The 19,041-nt window shown below is 37.8% G+C and overlaps 1 protein-coding gene across 3 annotated transcripts in view; it reads left to right on the top strand.

The window, feature by feature from the left end:
• Positions 1-19,041, top strand: part of LOC133992224 (calcium/calmodulin-dependent protein kinase type II subunit gamma-like) — a 75,890-nt gene that overhangs the window by 51,004 nt on the left and 5,845 nt on the right. The window contains exons 11-18 of one of the 3 annotated variants that reach the window (XM_062430941.1): positions 389-472; positions 636-678; positions 1,511-1,570; positions 5,505-5,545; positions 10,108-10,188; positions 12,789-12,833; positions 14,384-14,438; positions 16,715-16,819. In XM_062430941.1, the coding sequence (XP_062286925.1) occupies positions 389-472; positions 636-678; positions 1,511-1,570; positions 5,505-5,545; positions 10,108-10,188; positions 12,789-12,833; positions 14,384-14,438; positions 16,715-16,819 (514 nt within the window). The remainder of the gene's footprint in view (positions 1-388; positions 473-635; positions 679-1,510; positions 1,571-5,504; positions 5,546-10,107; positions 10,189-12,788; positions 12,834-14,383; positions 14,439-16,714; positions 16,820-19,041) is intronic. The other 2 variants (XM_062430939.1, XM_062430940.1) reach the window with 2 other exon arrangements.

Genomic DNA, 19,041 nt, shown 5'->3' with positions numbered 1-19,041 from the left:
CAATAGTCACATCATAATCGTATCCTAATGTTTCCCAACTCATTTTACTAAACTATTATTCATTATTAAGTGAATGGTACTGCAAAGCCTTTTGAACTCTGTGGACTATGTTCAATCCATCTTATTGGTGATATCTATAAATCTCTGTGATGTTTTACCAACACATGCATGTGGCATAGTTGAAATTGACTGTGATAGGATTTTTTTTCAAATTTGAAATTAGTGACATTAGCATGGTTTTTAAGTGCAGGACTGGATTTTAGTTGTTTAGTTTGGTTATGTTTTTGTTATTGCTGCAGTGTCATCCCCTCGCTCTGACATGGTTAACTGTTACCCTTAAGCAACGTGTATTAATTGCCGTTTCCTCTCCTCTACATCACCTCTACAGCAACGCTCCACTGTGGCCTCCATGATGCACCGTCAAGAGACTGTCGAATGCCTGCGCAAGTTCAACGCCAGGAGGAAACTCAAAGTGAGTGCAGACAGACACAGTCACACACACACAAGAACACACACACACACACACACACACACACACACACACACACACACACACACACACTCACACACACTCACACTGACCCACTGTTACTGCTACTGAAATCGTTATAATATTGATTTTCGTGTCTCTTTAGGGAGCTATCCTCACAACGATGCTGGTGTCCAGGAACTTCTCAGGTGAGGATGACTTTGGCAATGATATTTACTGCATATGAAAAGTCAATTTGATGTGCCCCATAGGTTTCAAATAAGGCCCAATGATGTATAATATTTATACATATACATATAATACATATATCATTATAATCATAATCTAACCATATCTGTAGTACTCCTTCTGATTAGATATCTCAAAGAAGATGAATGATACACATGATTGCTGTACTTCTTGTCTGTGATCAATCTTTTTATTAGCCTGAATCTGATTCCCTTAACCGCACATTTTCATTCTTGTTCACATTTACTTGTCAGCTTTGTCTGCAGTTTTGATTTCGCACTTCAGGGGTTTGGCTCAGATTTCCTCCTTGTAAGCAGTTTGATCATCGAGACACAGTGCACTCTTGAATGAACACCCAATATGTGGGCTGGATGATGGCCTAGCAAGCTAATGCATTAATGCTACTGGCCTTGTGTTGATATGCTTTCATGTAAGTAAAGCAGCTCCTATGGATTACAGCCAACTGCTTTCTGGTTAAGATTGATCTAGACTGAGAGACCTAAAGCAGACGGGCCAGACCTCTGAATTGCTTTGTTACGTAACTGTTGGCAGGTTTCTCAAATGAATTCCTCGGAAATAAGATTGATGATTTTGGGGGGCACAGGTATTTTGGTGCGCAGAGGATTTCCTGTTTGATGCTTCCCTTCATCCTAATAATAAAGAGTTTGTATTAGAGGACATGTTTTGTCACTCTGGAGTTTATTCAACTTCAAGAAATCCAAAGGCTGTCACGCTTTAGTGAGGCTCTTGTCCCACCTGTGCCTCCACATTGAATCCCTCTCTGTCCAATAGTGGGACGGCAGCATACGAGCCCTGCCGCTACCACCAGCACAGCCGCAATGGCACAGGAAGGTATGTCTGCTAGAGGGGGAGTTGAGTTGGGCACTGCCAAATTTTTACTCAGGCTATTGGCATGTACCCCTCCACCTGCTGCCTGCTGCCTGCACACTGATGGACAACTTTTGAATGGTTGTTTTTGCACCGGGGCATCTTACACAACCTCAAACACACAAACTTATAAATAGAAACCACAAACGAAGCTCAGCTCTGGTCCTTTTAGTATCACTGCGTGTCTTGATGTTCTGATGAGCAGAGCTCCTCTCCAGGACTGGCTATTTAATTTCCTGTGTCGAACACAACAGCCATTTAACTGACACTCAGCATGACCCTCTGACCTCCTTCTAACGACTGCAGCTCTTCCCTGGCCAAGCTCTGTTTACACATCTCTGCATTAACACAACTGGTGCATACTGCATATCTTTTCTTCTACATCATAACCATATTAACCATTTATTCTGCAAATACAAATAGACACGCTTATATTCAAACTCTGTAATACTCAGTTTTGCCTCCTCTGAATCATTTTGTATCTACAGTACTTGGCCGATGCCCAGTCGATGCCTGCCTGTGCTCGCTGCAACCTTCCCTCTGCATGGCTCTGGCACTTAAAAGCCAGCCAAGCATGTGTATGAGCGTACAGTTTAGGATGCCAACCTGCATGGGAAGCTGGATAAACAGAATGCACAGTGTCTTCTGTTAACTATCTCTCTTTGTCTCCTCCCCTCTCCTGCCTGCTGCGTTGTTTTTGTGTGAATAGACAAAACCACAAGAAACCTCAAGGCATCAGTATGTTTCAAACTAAATTAGTGTCAGATGAAAAACGCACATTTCACACGCTTCCGACATCTAACTTCCAGAAACGGACAATTTAAACAATCACGTTCACGTCCCATTGTCTAAAAGTTTGTATGTGTTATCCAGATATGTACAGTTTATCATGTTTAGCCATTCTCCTTGTTAGTCTAACTTGATGTACGTGAGCTCAGCCAGACACCACTGAATTTGGCTAGTTAAGCAACCTCTTGGCTCTGTGTTGTGTTGGGTAGAGGAATGATGGATTAGATATGAGCAGAATATCTCTGCTGTTTAGTCATGCAGTTACCTCACTGCTGTCAGCTCAAATCCACCAGACTATAAAGGTTCAACAAGTTATTTTTACACAATTGTTAGCTAGCCTTCTATTTCACATGAATTGAACCATCGAGCACTACAAAATGCACAACAATTGTTACACTTTGTAGCAGCATTTACATACTTCACAAAGGTAGCAATTTAATAAAGAGGACATAGCACATCATAAGAGCATACCTCAGGTACATCTTTAATGAACTGGATACATGGCAAGTGGAATAGAATAGAATAATCTATATTGTCCATCAGGGTGGAAAATTGTCTTTGACTCACTAAAACATACAGAACATTACATTTGATTCTTGTAAGAAAGAGATATCAAAGCAATAAGTATAACAAACATAGAGACAAGGTCACATTACACATTTACACAATAATTAATGTCATGTCTGTGGCTTAAATCTCATCAGTCACTTTACAGAGTTCAGAATACTATTGGCACCCTGAATGAAGGACTTCTTAAGTATATTTTTCGTTTCCAGAGGTGGCTGAATAGCTCTCTGTGAGGATGCTTCCTCTTCCCTTGCACACACAATTTGAATCAAGGACTTTTGGGGTTTGCAAACTATTCTGCTGGTTATTAGGACAATCCTGAAAAGTTTATTCATAGATCTACAATTTGAGTAACTGTAACAGATGTGAAGATGAAAAGTTATGTTTTGTACACTAGCTATAAACTTTCTAAAATCAAACACTATGCAGACCCTGTTACAACAGTGGGCCTTCAGACGTGCTTAATCAACACGTCGTACCAACTAATTGGTTTGAAGCATACTGACCTTTTAATGGTGATTGTCATTCACGCGACAGGACGAGCTGCTTGCTTAAAGGCCAAAATCACGGTTTTATTGACAAGTGGATGCTAAACCAAGCTTTTAATAATGGACTTGTCTTGAATTTTTTCACCCATTGAGTAAGATTGAGTGTTGTTACATGCAGTGTGAATTTGATTTTGGGTTTGCACAGATGATGTTCTGAAACTTAACTACTATTTACTAACTGTTGAACTGTTGCACTCCTTGGCACTTTTTGAGATAAAGACTTTGAAGTGGATGCTGCATGCCAGACATGTTGATAAGCCACCGTCATCGCATGAATCCCACCACCTCTGTGAAAATGACTAAAGAGTCCTCTTTAACACACAGTAAACATCTGTAGTTTTTAATATTGGCTTGTGTTCAGATGTTAAGATGCAGATATTAAATACATGACTGTTTTTCTCACCTTCTTCATTGCTCCTTCCTCCTTTTAAAATGGAAGGTAAGGGAGGATCACTGGAACATGACTTTAACACAACTTTGGTGTAAATATATATATGTGTGTGTGTGTGTGTGTGTGTGTGTGTGTGTGTGTGTGTGTGTGTGTGTGTGTGTGTGTGTGTGTGTGTGTGTGTGTGTGTGTGTGTGTGTGTGTGTGTGTGTGTGTGTGTGTGTGTGTGTGTGTGTGGTTGTTTCTTGGTCTGTTTTGTGTGTGTGCATGCATGTTGACACTTATTTAGCTCTGTGTTTGTTGTGTTTTGTGTCATTTTTTGGGTAAGTCAGGTCATACTGTAACTGTAGTTGTTTTTTTCAGATGCATGCACATGATACTATGTCAGTGTTGTCCATAGGTGGCTAACCAACTGTTTGATTTAACACCAAGTGGTTAGATTACAGTAGATGGTGTTGGAGAAAAGTCCACAGTCTTAATTGTTGTCTTTTTTTCCTTCTAAAGGTACATTTTTAGAAGCCTTTACAGTGCTGGCAGTTCAGTTAATAAATGAACTGATCAATGATAAATTATCTTTCCCTGAAACAACTTATATTTTCTTTTGTGACTCATTGATTTCAGAGAAGAATTTAAACAAGGAATTTCTAGATCTAGAGTCTCTAATTCAGATACTCATTCATTTATTTTTCTCTCATCCATTCATATTTGCTCCCTTGTGGCCCTCAGCAAGGAGGATAATTGTCTATAGATCACTCTGAGCAGTGAACCAGGCTCAGTTTTTAACTACTGAAGTGTGTCGTGTGCTTTATGACACTGCATGTTAGTGCTGTTAATGTTCTTTCAGCTGCACCCACAATATTGGAATAGTGTGGAGGATTACTTTACCCAAAACATTAACATCAAACAGAGCATTAAATATAGAAATAGTTGACTTATTTGTTGCTTTACAACTAGGGATATAAATGAATGAATAAATGAATGGACCAAGGAAATGTAACTGGAAAAGGACATTTGATAATTGATCAAATTAAAAGTAAAATAAAAAATTGGAAAGTAAAAATAAAAATAGAGAAGCCTAAAGAGTTGTTTCCTGGTTCCTGGTTTGAAGTTATCTCAAATATCTCAAAACTCACATACTAACTTTGAGTATTTAAAAAAAATCTTTATCATGTCTTGCTTTTCATCTTTTTTCCTGACAGAAACACTCAGGGGTGTAACAGTATCAGTGAATATATATTTAGATGAATAATGTAGAAAGAATGAAGACTTCCTCCAACACTGCACAAAGTTATATAAACCTTAATTTAAAAAAAAAAAGTTCCAGAATTTTAAATTCCATTTAGAATTTCAGTTTTCAGTTTTCAGTTTGCTTTTTCTGTGCTGTTAATACCAAATTTCCCTATAACCATTTAATCATTTACAGCATTTGAGTGTGTTTATCCCTCATACAACAACAGTTCCACTATTAGAGATATGAATGAAATCAACACTCTTTTGCTAACTTTGTTCAGCTGGCTCAGTGAACTCAGCCACTGTTCAGTTTGTCGGACAATTACTCCCCAAACTGTGTCACCTTCTTACCATGATTTCTCTTTTTTTTTTTCAGCATGCAAGACCTTATTAAACAAAAAGTCGGATGGTGTTAAGGTGAGTTTTCTGACACTTATGAGGGTTTAATTGACTTGAAAGTTTCTGTCTGACTTACTCTTCCCTCTTTCTGTTGTCTCCCTTTTGGTCTGTCACCAGAACTAATAACATGTTTCTTGATATAACAGCAGTATGTTCTTTAAGTTGTATTACATTTATGCTTTGGTGCTCCTTTGTTAGATTTTTTAAAGGTGGCTTAGGGAAAAGGATTGATGATCGTAAAGATAAAATTGAACATGTTTATGTGCTAGAAGTTAAAGGCGGGGCACAGATTAATACACATTTTCTTTTTGAGATTTAAAAATAAGGGACATAATTTAGATGCTGTTTTTTTGTTTTTTCACCTCCAGCTTGTTCTCTGATTCACAGCGATTCGAGCAAACTTTGTGTGCTCATTTTGTTTTGATCGACGGTCAGCGTCAGTGCATGCAGTGAAGCGCCATGATCAACAAGGGCCAAAACAAAATCCCAATTACATACAGTTACTAAAACAATACCGTAACAAAATAACCTCTAATACATTCTACAAACAAACTGCACGACTGATGATTTAAATCTTTCAAGACTTTTTTTTTTTTTTTTTTTTTTTAAGTGTCCCTTTGTGTCATCTTTGTTCTTGTGTAAGCTTGTGCAGCTGTTTTGTTTTTCTCTCTTTCTGGGATCAATTTGGCAGCTTCACTTTTTTACTATTTTGATAAGTTCCTTGTTTCCCGATGACCCTTTTTTTTTTTTTTTCCTCCTCCTCTCCATTGCTGTCTGTCAGAAAAGGAAGTCCAGCTCGAGTGTTTGTTTGATGGTGAGATCGGCTATGTCGTTTTCGTTCATTTTTCATTCTTTGTCTCTCTTTATACGCCTCCGGGTCCTCCCCTCCCCTTCGTCTGTTTTATTTTTATTTTTGGCTTTTGGGGCAGAGATGCTCGAGGCATCGTCTATGACAGTTGTCGTCTTGTCCGATTTCTGTTGGATTTCCAAACTTCATCCAACATCCCTGCATCCCCTTCAGCCATGAGCGCCACCAAAACCATTTCAGCTCCTGACAGATCACAGACGGACACACACACACACACACAACCTCTCCCAGTTATGTTCTGCCACTTTCTGATCCGCCTGCGTATGGATAAGATCAGAGCTTTTTAGCTCACCTGCCAACATCCCTGACCATCAGTGGAGTGAGGGACATTCGAATCACCGAAAAACATCAAAACACAATCATTTTCCCTGTTTCAATTTTTACATATTTATTGTATCCTCATTATTTTTCATTTGAGTGACCTCTTTTTTTTTTCTCCCCCTCTTCCTGTAAATATAATGGCTGTCTTGGTCATCTGCAGATAATCACCACTGTTGGATTAGAGACAGTTCAGGCATGACAGATTGAAGATAGCAGCAGTGCTATGTGTAAAATAAAAGTGTGATGTTTTAGTATTATATATTTTATTTTCATTTACATGCATTTTTACAACAAAAATGATACATATACTGTTTGTTGCTTGCTAACAAATGACAAAACATTAAAAACAGTAGGGCTGGATATCTGGTGGCAATGTATGATACCATTAATACATTACTTTCAGTAATATGAACAATTTTTTCCCCCCGCAAAAGCATTTTTTCATTTCATGAAAGAAGCCAAACGTCTCAGATGTTACATATTATCTAATCTTATTATCTATGTACACAAGCTTCTGGTTAAAATTGGCTAAAAATGTCAATATTATGATTTAAATCAGAAATTGTCTGATGAAAGAATAAACAACAGCCAGAAAAATATGACCTGACATTTGATTCAACCAGTACCAAAAAAAAAGGGTTTGGGGTCTGATATGCGGTCGTATTAAACAGTAGTTAGTAAACAAACACACTGTTCTGAACATTTCAAGTCTAGTAAACATCCTTTTTTGTAGCTGTAGGGAAACAAGATAAACTCAGACAGATTGTATGATGTACAGAAAAACAGGCAGCTTGGATCCTTGGATTTGGGGAAATCTGTGCAAGGGAAGTGAATTATCAGCTCTTCTCTAAATAAGTGTTCATTGAGCACTGTGCCCCAGTTATTTCAACAGAACTGAAATTGTACTCAGTAGTTATATGTATTAATGTGTCACTTGGTAAGAAAATATTTATGGTCCTAATAGTCCTCCGGTAACCTTTCCTGAGCCAATAACTATTATAAAAGATGAGAACTAAATCTACTTTGATTCTAACTAATAGAAGATTTCCAGTAGTCTTCATAATGCTGATGTTCATAATAAATAATAGTCCTGTTAGTGAAATATAATCTCCATATTTATACTTCTTAAAGGGTAAAAAGTATGCCCTAAAACAACAGCCTGGTACCTAAATGAAGACTGACATTTTTTTCTTGCTGTAATTGTTACTCCTGTTCATATCCACCATTCGAAGTTCCCTTCATAATGTGCTTTCAATGTACAGTATCAGTCAAAAGCATGTCCAAATGTTTAAGTGATGGAGGACGTAATCCACAAGCCATCTCCTGTGCAAACAAATATTTAAACGTTTATTTGAAGCTTATATGAGACTTCAGTTGTCCAAATTAGTCAAATCAAGTCGATATCTTTAAACGTTATTGTCACTGTTACTGTCTTGTAGAACCAAATTCCCTCTTTGTTATGATCCTTTCACTGCTGCTGAACAGGAAAACACTGTTGAGACACAAAAAGACTGTTACTGTGGAAGATATCCACTATATTTGATTAATTCAGATGGCTGAAGTCTCATATTATCTTCATCAGCTTTGCTCAAAAAGAGGTCTCTTTACTATTTTGGCCCCATTACTTGCATTGCAAACACATTTTAGGGCTTAGTAGTCAGTACAGGAGGAATCATTTCAGTGAGCAAAACCTGTTACAGTCTTCATTTAGGCAGCTGACTGTTGTTTTAAGAATACTTGAGAAATTGTGAGATTATACTTTAAGTTGAAACCCTAATTTCTCTTCCAGTCCCAGAATTACAGTGACACTTGGGAAAACATGTTGCTCTCAACATCACACATTAGTCTTTATGTATGAGATGTACCTGGTAGTCCGGGGAGAATGCCAAAATGCTTTTTAAAATCACACTGGGGCATTCACTCATCTCAGGAGTTGTAAGGGAAACAGCTGAAAACCTCCCAGCAATTTGCCCTCAACCTTTTATTGACGTAATCCATTCCTCCACACCTCACTTGTGGGAATACTGATGTGCATTCAAGAAGCGTCTCTTTCTGCTTCCCCTCCAGTAAGCCTCAGGCTGAAGGGAGAGTCCAGGTCAAACTTTGTTTTCCTGTTCACGTCACACGTTCCATCTGTAATCTTTAGCTGTAATTTATACATTTCTGTTATGCGGCTGAAACTCTACCCCTGCTTTCAGGATTCAACAAAGAGGCCATTAATACACTACACTTACAGAGAAAAGTGTTAATTTTTTCAAAACTATATTTTCTGTTCAGGGATAGGTTAAAATGGTTAACATTAGATTTCCTTCAACCTATAGTGCAAATGTAGCTGGAAGTGTTTAGCTAATATCAGTTTATAAAACAGCCTTGTAAACATGCCTTGCTTAAACATTTTAATTCAACATTTTTTTTGTCTTCAGAATTACTTTTCAGATCTTTTAGTTTTTGCTCAAGCTAAACCCTTTGATTTGCATGAAGAACTGAGGCTTTAGTTGAAATTCAAAGTGACAAACAGGCTCTAAAATAAATGGACTGCCAGCTGACTTTGCATGAGCTAAAAGTGGGAAATAACAACATGCAGTACATACCTCCACGCATACACACACGCACTCTATTTTCCACAGAAAAACCTTTCATCAAGGCCTTTCACTGCATGCACAGACCTGGACTGCTAACCATTACTATCAGCTTATTTTCTGAATTGGTCACACATACAGTATTTTGGCTGTGTTGCTGTCAAAAATGGGGCGCCAATCGCTGATGCTTGTTTTAGATTACAAACTTGTGATTTCTCTTTTATACCAGCAGATGTTGATTTACATATTTGTTAAAGTGCTGGGAAAGTACTTAAAATCCAGTCTGGAAATATGTTTGTTGTTTTAAAATGCATGTGCTGACTAACTGTTCTGTTTTTTTGTTTTTCTTTTATTTACACTTTTTTAATGTTGTGCAATATCTGCAAAAGTTGTAGACATATATTAAAGGCATATAGTAGGACATTATGCTCAATACACAGCTTTATAATAGAAATAAAAGTAAGTAAGTAAAGAGGATTAGTATATTCACATTGTTGATGGAGTAGGACACTATTTGTTATTGTTTATGGATTAAAAAGATTATTTGAAGCAATTTGATATATACAAAATAGATATACAAGATAATACAACAATAACTGCCACTTAAAATGTATGAGGCAGCAGGGTGCCGATTCAGATCTGTTTATCGGCAAACTCCTGCACACATGCACTGATCCCGGTTTGTGCAGCTTTAAATCCTGCTCACTTACCTCATGTGGAATATCTATACCGGCCGTGTAATGGCGGTAGCTGATGTTTTAGACCTAGTTGGAGCAGTAGGAGTCATTCTGTGTTGTGTTTCTTTGCCCCAGTCGCAGGGAAACAACAGTAAAAACAGTGTAGTAAGCAGCAGCAGCACCAAAGACAGCAGCATGTCATCGTCAGCACCAATGGTACCTCATCTCTATTTGGTTTCATTGTTTCCATCTTTTCAGTGTTAAGTTCTGTCTCCTCCTCATCTTTTTGTCACACCCCATATTAAGTGAAATCCTCTGTTTTCTGTGATTTGTCCTCCCTCGTCCTTCCATCCGCTGCCTCTTTGCTTCTGTTTTGAACACAAACTGTGATGTTGGCGGTGGATTTGACACTTTAAAATTGAACGACTGGTTTGTGGCTTTGAGTGCGTCTCCTGGCTTGTGTTTTACCCAGATCTCCTGTGGACACTCAAACATACACACATGCATACATATAGTTACGCAGTGCACAAAAGTGACAGGTAGGCAAATGACTGGTGACTCCTTTGTGTGTTCAACTGTGTCACCTGGGCTTTGTTGATGGTTTGCTTTTGAAGTGTGACATGGTTATTGTGTTTTTGTAGAAAGCAGAGCTTGAAAACACAAAGGTTGAACCTTTAGTACATCAAAAAGGGCCTTTTGCAAGTTGCTCTTCCATATATGCTATGTACATGCTTACAGTAGGACTTCTGGGTAAAACAGGAGCAGGAGTAGTAGAGAGATCACTTTTGTGTGAGGATGCAGCCCCTCTGTGTTCATATATTTTATGGGATTGAACCATATATAAAAAAACAATAGCGCCCTGAGTTGAAATATGGAATATGAACCTCCCGTCTTACCAGCCCATTGTGTAGCCAGTTTCTTTATTAGACCTAAAATGAAAGGGGACAATCGTGCCTGTGGGTCCATTCAGAGATTGATACGCTCTTGAGACAGTGCAAATTAAAAACTGTAAAAATGACAATCTGTAAAGGTAGGAAGATAAAATCAGGAGCCATTGACTTATAGCTTACAGCTACAGTATGCTGAGTGCAAATACAACTTAACTAAGCTCCTTTAGTCAGTAGAAGGTTTGGACTCATATTCAGTAATACTTCTTCAAAACACTTACAGATCTAAAGAAGGGTAGCAGTCCGACCTGGTTTTTTACAGTTCATTAAAATCTGTATATACATTCAGGTATTTTAGATTCACAGCATTAAATGATGGGTTACGTGACGTGGTATGGTGAGCTTCTCACATTGTATACACTTAATTCTGTCTCACTTCATTTAAGAGATTGAAGTGTAACCATGGTAACTGAAGTGGTACAATTGCAACCTTTTTTGGTATTGCTTTTAGTGTGTAAATAAACGGGCACCGAAGTGTGCATCTAAATGAGAAGTTTACTGGTTTCATGAATTTCTTCTTATTAACTAATCATTCATCTATTAATCGCTGCACCTCTATTTGCTTCTAACGTTTTCATTCTGCTAGCACTGTGGGTTATGGCCCACTATCTATACTATTAACTATTCCACTAACAATAAACAGTATAATAAAAACACTTAAAATTACCCATAATCGCATGTGTCATTGATGGGGCTGCATGTTCTAAGGTTGTATTCAGTGGGTGTTGGGTCCTGTATGATGAGGATCAGAAGAACCTGAGTGTGTGACTGACTGACTGACTAAATGAGTACACTGTGGGTTTGTTTTCCAAACAAATGCAGTACTTGAAGCTCTTGAATTGCTTTGCGCAGAATGTTTCTATGGCGGGGTCAAGGTTGAGGATGAGGAGTGGGCATATAATCCATACACAAACTCACAGTCACCCTGCAAAATAATGCCAAGATGGGAGACATTTGCATGGTCATGACTTCCAAACCTTTACATGATTCTTTCTGGAACAGTTGTGCACTTCTCAAAACATTAAGTGTCCCTCTATCGTGGTTCAAGTCAAATGTCTAAGGAACAAGAAGACACTAAAATATTTATAAACGCATTTGAGCTTTATTCAGTCCAACAGAAAAGCTATTTTTTGCTCACCAAGGCTAACTCAATGCATTATTGGTTCATTTGAAGATATTTATACATCTCAAGGAACGCAGGAAACATTGTAAGAAAAACGGGGTATAAGTTTGAGAAGTGGAAACAGTGTTCATACAACAATTGAGCCAAAGTTACCAGGAGAAACTGAGATAACCATCAAGCATTGAGCTGCACTTATGTGATCTGGCAATGGGAAATAGTGTTCCTTCACCACATTGGTATGAACTAGAACATTACAAATACCTATATGATTATTTAGTGCCTACAGAAAAAGGGCTGCAGCTCAACAATGAAATATATTATACATTTCAGAAATATTTAATATATCACCAACACTCACACTTACATGCACATACAGTACAATCACAAACCCTCCTCCTCAGTCGAGGCCCTGGTAAGTGAATATGTGTTTATGGCTGTTTTCGTGCATTTTTGAGGCTCTCAAAAAAAAAAAAAAAGATCCTTTAGGCCACGATGCTTTTTGCTACTTGAAACATGGGCTTGGTGAGCACAGATTGACTTGACGTCTCCAGTCATCTATCTAATCACCCAGATCCTCCACAGCCTATGTACTGTGGCTCCCGTGCTTTGTTTTGGTGTGCGCACATGCATCTGTTTTGTACGTGTTCAGTCATGGAATATGTTGGTATTCCCTGACATCTTCCCTGGTGAACCCCCCACCGCCCATCCCCTCCCCGCATGGTAAAGTGTCTCCTACCTCCCCCCAGGAAGCCCAGACAACTGTTGTACACAACCCCGCTGACGGCACCAAGGTAAGCCGCTCCTTCTCCCACCACTAGCCACCAGCCACCACTAACACTCGCAGTTCACTCGTGGAGGAGTTTCTCTAAATAAACTCTAAAACAACAATCAAAAGGAGAGCTTGTAAAAAAAAAAAAAGAAAAAAAAAGGTAGCTGACATTTTAACTGATGTAAAGGTGCACCATTGTGGACCCTGGAATAATTATAGACCTCTGCAGTTGATACATTTAAAAAAGCTATTAGAAATGGATGAATGAAATGTGAATGTTCATGGTGTATTACTAAACTTAATGTTAAAATAATCACTAAAAGTTATTTAAAAAATTAATAATTTTATTTCATTATTCTGTCTTTAAATGATTATTAATATTTTAAAAGCAGGACCTCACACACACACAACCACACACACACACACACACAGAACTGGCTCTGTGAGTTAATTACATTTCTAAGTAGCACTCTTTCTAAGTATGTCTTTAAAATACAAGAAAGATGTCTTTAAATGAAAGCAATCAGGAAATTATAAAAAATAAACTGTAAATGTTTAAGCAAAGGTTGAACAAAATGTGAAGTGGAAAACAAATAAATACAAAACACTTTTTTTCCAATTCCATTTTAAAAATCAATCATAATTTTACAATTTAAAGACACACAGTTTTCACCTTATTGTGTCTTTTATTATTGATAGAGCCACATGAATGATTAAAAGGAAGACGCATATGACACAGGACAAAAGAAGTTGAAGCAACGGGATAAAAGGAACAAAAAGATAAATAAAAAGAATAATTTGGCTTAATACTTACAATACTAAGATTTTTGTGTGAGTGGGTGTTGATTGTGTAAGGATATAGAGGCGAGAGAAAGTAAAATTCATTATTAATACATCATCTAGATGTACAATCAGTAAGTCACATTTCTCAATACACTTTGTGATGTAATCAAATATTGTGAAAGTCTGTAATTATTTCTGTCGTCCACTTCAGAATTGATACACGAACACACGTCATTTCTAATGTATACAAAAGAGAAAATCCTACACGAACCTTTTATAACAGCAGCAAACGCACACTGCCAAACTTTAGCTTCAAATATGTTTTCGAGACTTTTTTAGGAAAATAGGCAACTGCCACTCTGCTTGCAATGTCATGTTAGTGTACAAGCTTGCAAAATACTAATACCACTAGATATTCAAATGCTATTACGCAATTTTCTTTACATTGACACTTTTCTTCTCACTAATATGCACTCACACACTCCTTTCTCACACACTTTCTTCGCACACATGGTCTTTGTGTGTTTTTATATGTGTGGCTGTCTGCGCTTCCCCTCACTGCTGTCCTGGCTGGTTTGTGCTCCTGGGAGGGAGTTGTCCATTCATCCATCTGTCCGTCAGGTTGTATTTGTCTCCGTAATGGCAAATTGTCCAAAGCCTCCTCTACCTTTCCTCACTTACACATTAAAAATGATTTGTCTTGCTATTTCTCTTTTTTCCTTCCTTTATCCATCTCTTTTCATCCATTCCTTTTTCCTTCTCTCTTTTGTTCCATCTTTTTTTTGGCAGGGATCCACAGAGAGCTGCAATAACACAGAAGAGGAGGAGATGAAAGGTAGTAAAGGTACTTGTCCAACTTTCACCTACTCTGCATGCTTCCTTCTGTTCACTTTATCACATCCAGGTATTTTGTCGCTCTGTTGGAGTCTAGATCAGGTAGAGAAATATTACAATACCTAATATTTCTTCTGTCTATATTTATAGTAATGCAGGTATTCTGGGTAAAGGTTTCAGTCAGGGCAGAAAAGCCAGTGAGTTTTGTAGTTAGAGGACAGATGCCTTGAGTGTTACAGGTAATACATGTGATGTAATCGCTTGGATATAAAGACAGTGTATGTATGAGGTGACAGATGCGCGTAACCTGTTGTTCAAGCCTGGGGTTTCCTCAGCGTTTAGGGCTGAAACAGAAGTGACATACACTTATTTGGGAGTGCTGATGACTCCAATTGTTATTTTTATGATTTTTTTTGGATCGGCTCCCATCACTGTGAGTTGAGCACGCCAGTTCTTTCGTTTATGTCTCTCGTAACCAAAAAGGAGGTCACAGCAGCTTTGTCCATTCTGTTAAACTGCACTTGAGAATGAAGTCTCTCCCTTTCTACTCACTTGTTATAAGTACGTTGCCCTGAATTATACGTAATTTTTTAAGCCAGAGCTTTTCCCACCTAAAAATGTATGTATTTGTGGTTTTGTCAGGTCAGGTCTGGGTGATAATTCAGTATAATTTTTTTCCCGTAGTAATCAAAATTCACTTGATTACATTCTGCAAATTATAATTAAAATAAAGAGAAAAAACAAACATTTTTTTAAAATATAGGTTTTATCAACATAGTTGATTTAATTTGGTTATTTTAGGAATTGAAAAGTAACTTGCTAAATCGGTAAGTCAATTCAAACTAGAAAAGACATTTGAAGACGTCTTTGGCTCTGAGAAAATGTGTTACACATTTTTTTCTTTTAGGACACGATTTTCTTTTTTAATCCAAGCAATTAATTCATTAATTGAAAAAATAACCTGCAGTTTAATAAAAAAAATTTAAAAAAATAAGTCTGAGTCCTGGTTAAGTAAATCTGTTTTTCAGCTTGTTGTGAAATTGTCTACCCAAAGTGGCCAGAAAAAAAAATCAATTAATGCATCTTTAAGGAACTTTGTAGTAATAAAATCATACAGCAAACTTTTCATATCCAGAAAAGGCACTGTGACTTCTGCTGTGACCTCCTCCCTCAACCGATCTGACCTGGAAACACAGAGATGAATAAGCTGAAAGCTACTGATTTTAACTCCCTTTTAGTTTTTTCATCAGGATTGTCTCATTTTTCTACAAACCCCCCCCCCCAAAAAAACTTTAATTATAATGATTTTAAAAGCTCTGTAATTAATAAACGATCTATACATACTGGCTCTACATCAGAGCTGTAGGAGGTGACAGCTAGAGGATCTGTGGGAGAAACTATGCAGAGAGAATAGCAGCTGTTACTATTTCCTATTATGTGTGTACCTGAGTCTCATTTTGTGAGCTGGTGTGCATGCTGGCATCACATGACACTTAAGCCTTTAATTAGTCGTCTTCCGTCCAGGGATGAACCTTTTTAAGGTTTTCGTGTGAATGACCCAGGCCAGAGCTTTTGAGAGAGTTAATCCACTTAAGGCAGCTTTCGGTGGGTTTACTAGCACTCAATCTTATAGTGGATCATCACTGACATGGGATCGAGAGGCTGTTCCTCCTCCTCTTTCTTCTGTCTTTGTCTGAGGTTGAATTCACTTATTGTAAGTTGCTGTGGAAGAAAGGTAAATGAATGTCATGTAATTCTCTCGTCTACTCTGAGACTCAGTCACAGAAACAGTTGCTAGGATGCCTCAGCTCTTTCATTCACAAAATCAGATGCAGCTTTACAACTTTCTGATCTCCATGTGGCCTTGATGCTTAAAGGTTACTCATTTTGAATTACAAGATACCTGATGGGCTTGGTTGCACAGGGCAGCTTGTCCAGCTTATTTCTTACTGTCTGATTACTGTGATTATCTTTGTGTGTACAGTAATTTGTTTCTACCAGGATCTGTTTTCTACACCACTGTCCTGTGTCAGTGTGCCTTGTTTTGTGTCTTATGCTACAATAGTAGACTGTAGTGCTGAAACATTAAGTAGTTAACTTGATTAGCTGATAGATGGAAAATGATTTTATTTAATAATCATTTAGATTTCATTTTACAGATGAAACCATCTATTATTTAAACAAATATTGATTTGTTAACTCTCACCATAATGTAGAAACATCCACTAAGGCTCCATGTCAATTTGCTTCATGTTTATATGTGTGTTTGTCTTGTGATGGGGGTAGTCACTGCCTGTGAGTCTACTAGTACAGACAGTTTGGCATTAAGACAGTGCAGCACCATTGAGGAACAGACCCAGACTCCTTCTCCTCGCTGCCCACCGCCCACCTGTAAGTCAGCAGCAGTTTTCTTCATCAAACTCTCAGCTATGACCTTTGTGTTTCTTCCTCCTCCAACATCCAACATCAGCAGCAACTGTGGCCTCATTTGGAAATTATTTTTTGCCCATTATTATTTATTGGAAACCAGTATTATTCCAATGCTCAATATAAAGTGCAGATCTCTCCTTTTTTTGGTGTGTTAAAACAAAGAAATAAAACAACATCGTTCTCTGACCCACCACCCATCTCAAACTCTCAGAAGGAGACAGACACACACATACTTTCTTTCTTAAAATAGTGGAGGAGTGTACAATAAGAAGGATGGTTAAGGTGCGTACTTCAAAGGATGGATATTATTTATGAGATAATAGGCTGCCATCTTTTGTAGAAATTGGCTGTTGAACCTTTTAAGGAATATTTCACCTCTTCTAACGACAGAAAAGAGATTTAATCATTTAGCCAGGATTTAATAGAAGATGGATTTGGGCTGAAGGACCTTAAACTGAATTAAATTTAGATGGGCCCATGAAGATATTGAGTTGACCCTGACTAGTGCCTTTTCCCACCATTCAAGCTCCATTTCCCAATTACCCCTAACCTATACCCAAGGATGATATAAGGTCATATAAAATTGAGATCATATCACGTGCCTTAGGGATAGAAAGCACCTCAACGACAAGAGAACCCGCTGAAAGCTGGGGGAAGGATGTAAAATATGTGCAAGCATAATTACGAGCTTGAAAATACCAGAACAAATGAGATTGAGGTAAATTATACTTGACGCAGAGATCATTAAAAGTGGCAAATGAGCCCTCTAAATATAAATCTGAGAAACGAGCTTGGCCTCTCTCTGTCCACAAAGTGAAATCTGTATCTAAATTACAGGGAGGAAACAAGTGGTTATTACAAATGGGGCTGCATGGGATGGGAGCAGAAAGTTTGAAATGTTGCCTGAATTTTTCATATTAAAAAAAAAAAAAAAGAGTACAACTGTATTTCTATTGTATTTAGGTTAACAAGAAGTCACAGGGGCATAGACCAGAGCTGCCATATATGATGAGTGGACTGACTTGTCCTCCATTAAACACCAATCAAGGTTATAAGAGTGACACCAGGCATGATTTCTTTTTAAAGATTGGCAGCCCAATAATAAAATAAAAGGTTAGGCAATGCAAGACCTCCCGTCCCGTTTGCTTCTTTATAATATAGTGATTATTGTAGCAAATATATTGGAAGACACCGGAAAAGTAAAAAATAGTCTCTAAGAACTGATTCTGCCATTAATAGAGAGAGGGAGAGAGTGTCAGCACTTAAGATCAGATTCAATCTCCGTAACTAGCTTGGTAAAAATATTCTCATGGAGAGAGGGCAGTGAGTGAGCAATATTGACACTTAAATGACAGAAACTAGTGTTGGCCAATCAGAATAGTAAGGTACATGATGGCAATTGCTTAGTTGCCTCATTAACAACTGATGTTTAACTTATAGCCTGAAAATGACCCAATGGCTGTTAAGATTTGTAAAATATCGCACATAAATACAAACAAATACCCAGGTCTGTGATATAAAGCAAAATGTCATCAGCATAGAGAGATACTCTATGTTCCTGTCAAAGTCTATAAATACCAGTGAAGAATGGGAAGGGTTTGGGGGCAACTATGCCTGGTTCGTCTTTTAAAGGGAAGTAGTCAGACCTTTCTTTTAATGAGTTGTCTCACAAGCAATAGGAGCAGAGTATAAAAAGTAGTATCCAAGAAATTAATATAGATGCCAAATATCCCCAGAAGAAAAAAAATATAATCCCACTCAACCCAATCAGAGGCTTTCACCGCATCTAACAATGTGCCCATGTTTGAGAGGTGTCAGGAGTCTTCTGATATTAGAGGGTAATTGCTGTTCTATAACAAACCCTGTTTGTTCTTTAGAAATTATGTATGGCAGACAAGGATCCAAACAGCATGCCAAGACCACAGCGAGTAGCTTTAGATCCCAATTCAACAAACTAAATGGTCTCCAGCTGCTGTAATCTTCAGAGTTATTGTCTTTCTTGAGAACGAGCTAAATTGAGGCTTCGAAAGTTTGAAAGGGGGAGTCTTGTTTCAATTAATCATTACACATGTTTATGTCTAATAATAAAAGGGATAGTAGGCAGGAAAACTAAAGTCCAACAGAAATACGTCTGGACCTGGCATTTGTTATTTTGCATTAAAAGTGGCTATTTCCACAAACTG

This window comes from Scomber scombrus, chromosome 12, assembly GCF_963691925.1.
Source record: "Scomber scombrus chromosome 12, fScoSco1.1, whole genome shotgun sequence".
Classification (NCBI taxonomy): domain Eukaryota; kingdom Metazoa; phylum Chordata; class Actinopteri; order Scombriformes; family Scombridae; genus Scomber; species Scomber scombrus.
This window is presented reverse-complemented; position numbering and strand designations above follow the sequence as displayed.